General features: G+C 35.5%; 1 protein-coding gene across 2 annotated transcripts; it reads left to right on the top strand.

Annotated features, from left to right (window-relative positions):
* On the top strand, window positions 1–4,923 carry CDKN2C (cyclin dependent kinase inhibitor 2C). 2 transcript variants are annotated; one of them, XM_040470192.1, is made up of 3 exons: window positions 1–113; window positions 571–710; window positions 4,172–4,923. In XM_040470192.1, exons 2-3 carry the CDS (start codon window positions 582–584, stop codon window positions 4,547–4,549), a joined length of 507 nt encoding a protein of 168 aa, XP_040326126.1. In that variant the 5' UTR covers window positions 1–113; window positions 571–581; the 3' UTR covers window positions 4,550–4,923. The 2 variants fall into 2 exon arrangements, with proteins under 2 accessions (XP_040326126.1, XP_040326127.1); XM_040470193.1 differs by having other exon boundaries at window positions 5–117.
* Window positions 4,924–6,849: the final 1,926 nt, after the last annotated feature.

Raw genomic sequence — 6,849 nt, forward strand, 5'->3', positions numbered from 1 at the left:
CAGAGGAGGACTCAGGACTACCCCTTGCGTGAGACGGATGGAGACCGAGCCCCTCCGAGGACTTGCCCCAGCGGTTCTGGCTCGCGCGGCTCAAGTCACCACCGTGAACAAGGGTGGGTTAGTGCCTTTTCTTTCCCCCGAAATGTCTTTTCTTCCGCGGTGTTTTTTGCCCTGATCTAGTCCCTTAAGTCTCCGCACACATTTCTCCCAGAGATCTGTAGTGTAGGTACGTGACAGATCTGCTTACATTTTACGTCCAGAGTAATTTGCCAGGAATATATGTGTGTCTGTGTGTCTTTCTGTTGAGTCACCAGAATTCTTCACAGGGGTTAAGCTAAAAAGCAAGGAGCGGAGCCCCTCTCCAATGGCTCAGTTTTGCTGAATAATCACGTGTGAATCGAGGGGCGGGCTTTTGGCAGGCAGATCTTACTAGTATTTACTACCAAGCTCTACTCCAGATTAACCATCCCAGTCCTTCTGTCAGTCTCCGATGCCATCATGCAGCCTGGTTAGGAGCAAAGGAAAGGGGAAAAAAGAAAAACAACTAATTCATCTTTTCCCGATCGTCAGGACCCTAAAGAATGGCCGAGCCTTGGGGGAACGAGTTGGCGTCCGCAGCTGCCAGGGGGGACCTAGAGCAACTCACTAGTTTGTTGCAAAATAATGTAAACGTCAATGCACAAAATGGATTTGGAAGGACTGCGCTGCAGGTTGGTATCAAGAGAGGTGGGGAAAACAGGTCAACAATGTTGCCTACGTGACCCGGGTTTCTGGAATAACGGCTTTAAAGCTTTCGGGGGTACAAAATTTCACTGTTTTTAAGCCTAGTTGGTTGCCATATTTTATATCTTTAAGTGGATCCAACTCTCCAAAATGACGTACTTTGAACGAACTCGTCAAATTCAATAACATCCTCGATATCAAGTGGGTTCTAGGTTTGGTCTTAATTTTTGGAATGTTTTTGTGACGGTAAGGATTTAAAAGGAGTCCCAGAAGCGCCGAGGTGTGTGTGTGTGTGTGTGTGTGTGTGTGTGTGTGTGTGTTTGTGTGTGTGTGTAAGACAGCTCTGTAAACACACTATTATGATTGTTATTTGAAGTAAATACACTGCTATTAGTGGTTTCCGTACTTTGCTCCAATAATTGACTTTAACGTTAATTTTCTTGACTACTGGTGAGGGTGTTTTTCCTTCAAATGCTTCAAGTTTTGACAAACGACCTTTCCTCGTTTGGACTAGGTGGCCTGGACACGGGGACAGGATGTACATTTCATAGTTAATGTAATACCATCCACCCATTCAGGATTAAGGAGGAATAAAAAGTTGAATTTTCTAATCAGAGCTCAGTTTGTAGTATTTTTGTCTCTGCGGTCATGCGGTGGTATGTTCTAATTTTCAGTTAATTAGATTACAAGCAAGAAATGAAATATGTCCAGCTACCAAGTATTGTACCTGATAATTTTTTCCTCCTATGGACGTTAGTTATCATGTAACTTAGTTGGAATGGTTAGAAACAGAAAAATGGCAAAGTAGTCTTAAATAGTTGCTTTATCAGACTCCTGATGGTACTCTTCTGAACTATGCTTGTTTGGAAATGCAACATTTGAAGTTGTTTTTGAAAATCCTTTGGGGAGAAGGTTTTAGAGTGCTTTGTTTTAGTTACAAGAATTAGAAATTTAAGTGGCCTGAGATACACTATTAACAGACGAAGTTCAGTCTGTACATTTTAAATCAGAATATACTGACCTTGCAAAAATGTCAGTATTAAAGAGGCTTATGCATAGATACTAAATTATTTATCTTGTTATTTCAGGTAGATTCTGTGAGATAAGGATTTTTTTCTTTGTCCACCTAGTAGTTTTTAATAGGTTTGATGATGACAGCAATGCTACGAATTTAATATATTGAAAAGTTTCCTATTGAAAAACCCAAGATTTTATAAATCTCACAAGGAATGAGCAACTTAACCCATGTTCAGAATAAGATCTTACAGGACTTTTGACGAACAGGAAGGCTGAGAGATTAATACTGACAAAAAAAACTTTTGACATTTTTAAGACAACTTTGCAATCTTGTTTATATTAAGTACACTTATCAAGATACTAACACCCACTTATTGTGGCTTAATCCTAGTACATATAATGAAACACACACAAACAGGAGTCTCAAGGTTTATTTTCAGTATGTATAATCCTGACTCTGAAGTTGTGTCATAACTCAAGAAAGAACTTTCTTTCAAAACAATTTCCAATGTTACTATTATTTTCTGTAAAAGATGGCAAATTTTCTTCCACAGTTATGTTCACTTAACTCCATTGCAAAAGCTTCCCCCCCACCCCCCAACCACCAAGGGTGTAAGCTTTTCAATCAGGGTAATATCAAAGGCCTTAATCGCACATTTGCTTTACAAAGATCCAAGGTATCTGCCCTTATTCTTCCCAGTGCAGGTCCTTAAATGTGACTAAATCTTTAGAGGTAGTTGTGGCAAAAATTAGATTGTGCTAATATTTAACCAAAAGTATATATTTTTTTAATTCTCAAAAAAAAAATTATGTATAATTTTTACCATTACCCCAAAGGAAGGGCTAAGTCAGCAGGGTTTTATCAACAGGGAAGTTTAACATCTTGGCCATCTATATAGCTTGCATTTATAAAATATTATTCATTCTAAATATATTTTATTACTTAATTTGTAATTATTTTTCAAACACACAATTTAAAGAGGTGGATCATCTTTGTATGTATCTCCCAGTGTATTATATTTAATTTCACAAACATTTCAGTGTCTACTATGTAATCTATTTATTATAAATTAGATTATTATGAATATACCTAAATATAAATGAAACCAGTTAAAATGCTGAACTATTTTCTGGCATGTTAATGAGACTACACTTTTTTTCACAACTAAATTATATGTGTTGTATAATTGCATGCTGCTCTACAAGACATTTTATAATTATGAGAGCCTAACAGAGATCCCTATTAGGGTGAAATGTATTCAAACAACAGTAGATAAGTCTTTATCATGTGAATTATTTGTATGTTGATAGCAAATTTTAATACCACATTCTGACTTTTAAAATGTTGGCAGTTTACAAATAGCTACTCCTAAATATCTGATAATCACTGCAAAAGGAAATAAGATGGCATCACCAGTTGATTATTAAATGCACCCAAACCCAAGACAAAATTGTCTGTCCCAAAATACACATTAAATATCTTATTTTCTCCTTTCTTGCTCACTTGAAAATCACTAGTCAGAACTTTAAGAAAAAGTAAGTAATATAGTAGGATGACCGTTTTATTCTTTTTAAGAACAGTTGCCATATAGTCATCTCCTATCTAATGCATGGTGTATCATGAACTTAGTTTTAGATAAATCAGCATCACAAGCAATGTAGAAAACCGTTGCTTATTTAACACCTTAATAATCAGGAACATTTGAAAATTTTGAGTGAAGGATTCTAAGCACTGAATACACCTACTAGCCAATATGAAATAACTTGCAAAGAAAAAAAATTAAAAAAAAAACACTTGGAAATTTGAGCTATATCTATTTGGAGAGAACTTGTGAAAATTAATAATTTAAGAAAATATCAGATCTGGTATTTTAATAGATCATTTTTATACTGGGTTATAGAGTCTAGTGTGTAGAAACACTTCTGTGGGGATTTTAAGAATCTCACTCTCATTTCTTTTGGGTAGCTATTTAGAAAATAAATTTTACCTACATTTGATTTTTTATAACTAATACCCCAGGTTTTGTATTTTATGAGCATAAGCAAGCAAACAGAAGACTCCCAAATTCCATTTCTTTTCTTTTCATAAATTCATGGAATTACACAGTTCTTTATGGGAGACAGAAAACTGAGTTGTGGGTGAATTTTACACAAGATGGACTGGTTCTATTTTATTGATCAATTTATCCTATTTTTGGACCTGTTTAAGATATTACATCATAGAAGCTCAATTTTTAGAAGCCCTCTTTTACTTTTACCTACTAGTACCTTCTTTCCTGCAATTGAGCCCTTCAAACCCCATCATGTGGGTCTTCCCCAAGCACTCTTTCACCTAAAATAAATGCTTACATAAATAGAAAGAGAGATGGCTATTTTAAAATATTCCTGTAGGAGCACTTGAAGGATTCTCCCATTTTCTCTTCTCTCCTAGGTTATGAAACTTGGAAATCCCGAGATTGCCAGGAGACTACTACTTAGAGGTGCTAATCCCGATTTGAAAGACCGAACTGGTTTCGCTGTCATTCACGATGCAGCCAGAGCAGGTTTCCTGGACACTTTACAGACTTTGCTGGAGTTTCAAGCTGATGTTAACATCGAGGATAATGAAGGGAACCTGCCCTTGCACTTGGCTGCCAAAGAAGGCCACCTCCCTGTGGTGGAGTTCCTTGTGAAGCACACGGCCACCAAAGTGGGGCATCGGAACCATAAGGGGGACACCGCCTGTGACTTGGCCAGGCTCTACCGGAGGAACGAGGTCGTTAGCCTGATGGAGGGAAACCAGGCAGAGGGAGCTTCGAATTTGCAATGAATATGGGGAGGGCTCTCCCACAGTGCCTTCTATTTTGTCAGTTAACTGGTTGGCTGTCCTATTTTACTATCACTTGTTAAAATTCAGTTTTGTCATACTTTAAGCAACTAGTTAAATCTTCTCAAACTGCTAAGTGGAAATCTTATTACAGGTTTATGAATATATTTAAGCAACATCTTTTTCACCTGCAAAATCCTGAGTTCTAACATGTAATTGCAAATAGCTTTGGTTTTCTCCTGAATATGTTATCTTTCCTTGACTTTTTCCTTGCTTCTCCCTTTGCCAGTCTCAAAACCCAACTTAAGAGACTTTGTTTTTAAAATGGTTTGTCCTGACTCTTCTTTTGCCTAATTAAACACTTTTTCAAAACAGGACAATGTTTTTCTGTTATTTCCTCTATTACTCCCACACAGTTTGCCACTCGCTAAGGAGAAGTGTACTGAAAGATCACGATGCATTAAATCTTGACATTGGAGAAAATAGACCAATTGAAAAACTAGACGTATTCCATTGATGATTCAGTTATTCTTTTCTTTCTTTCTTCATGCCTCCCCTCCAAAGATTTTACTTGGTGACTAGTATTTCTGCTATACAACAAAATAAGGACAACATTTTTTGAAGACCATACCTGAAGTTATTTCATTATGAATTTATCCTAATGTTCAGTCTTCCTCTTTTCTCAAAGTCAAGTTAAATAGTTGAAAAACAGGTTTCAGAGGTAGCGATCTGAAAACAAATATATGTTAACTTTAAAAGTCTTTTTTAAAAGAAAATGCCACCCTGAAAGTGCTTTCCACTAGTTTGATTTTTTAAAATCACGAAGTCAAACAATTGGCTAAATAATATATTTCTCAAAATTTATACTATAAGTATACTGTCAAGCTTTTTCTCCCTGAATGTCAGAAATGTAAAATTACAAAATGTGAAGTCCTAAAATATAATGCAAATACAAATTTTTAGGGGATAAAAAATACAACAAGAAAAAATATATAAATTATGTAAGGGTCATAACTAATTATGTATACATGTAAGGGTCTTAACTGCAGTATAATAAACATAGAAACTTTTACAATAAGTAAATAGGCCACTTCTATATATGGTACTTGATTCCCACAAAATTTTTTAGTAAAGGCTCATAAAACCTTTTTAAGAATACATTTAGCTAAAAATTAAAAATTTTGAATGAAATAGAAATATAAAATTTCAAAGATAATTGTTCAGTATCTACTACTTTAATTTTAATTAAAGATTTCGCCAAAGGATTTCAATGCAATTACCATTTATAAATTTATAAATACATTATTCATCATCTCCGACATTAACAAAGATGTTTTATGTGAAAGCTCCCCCCTCTGCTTTATAAGCTCCCTGCCCTGGGTCCAAAAAGAACAAAATACTTCAAGGTTTATTGAAGGACATGTTTCTGATGCCTGCCCTAACAAGGATTGGAATGGTCGCAGGCAAGTGGTTTTCAGTAATTTATTTTCTATGATATAAAAGAATATAAAAGAAAATGTTTAATCCCTTTAGCACTGAATTTCACCTTTCTTAAGTGCAGTAAGACTTCAACTTCTGCCCCCTCTAACCACAAATTACTGAATGAATATATTTTTGACACCAACATGATATTAAACTTCAAACACTTATTTTAAAGTTTTTTTTAAGTAGAAATTGAGATGTTTTGAAGAAAAAAGTGTTGTGTTTTGGATTTTAAAACCAGAATCAGCATACAAAATACACTGCTTGGGAAAGCTGAATACTTTCAAAACAAAAGGCTATTCCTAAAAAAAATAAAAACACTTGTTATAAGTTTCAACTGTAAAGATGGACGTTTCTGAATTTAAAGTGGAGTTTCATAAACTTGCAAGACCCAGCATTAAAATCGCTCTTTAGAAATTTCAAATATAAAGGCATAGGGTGTCTATTAAGCTAAACAGAAGTACTTCTACAGTTGCTTTGTTCTTAGGTGGTTGGAGCACAGTAAGGGGAGCGGGAGCGTCCTCTCTCTCTTCATTAGCCTAAATTTACTAAGCATTAAAACATCACCATATCTCTCTGGCTCTTCGCAGGAAATAGCTTTACTAATCTAAGTATTTTAGAAATGAGTTTTGTGGTCCTCTCTAGGAAATATGAAAAACCATTATTCAATCTCTCAAAAACCTCGACAATAGCAAGACTTTGGACATGCGAATTGTATAGGATGGGAAGAAAAGGTGCTACTGAGTTTAATGGGACCTAATTTACATCGATCTGAGGTGGAGAAGGGTCTGAACTTAATTCATAAGCGGAGTGGAGAGACA

The sequence above is a fragment of the Herpailurus yagouaroundi genome, unplaced genomic scaffold (assembly GCF_014898765.1).
Source record: "Herpailurus yagouaroundi ecotype Mexico unplaced genomic scaffold, PumYag 77, whole genome shotgun sequence".
Classification (NCBI taxonomy): Eukaryota; Metazoa; Chordata; class Mammalia; order Carnivora; family Felidae; genus Herpailurus; species Herpailurus yagouaroundi.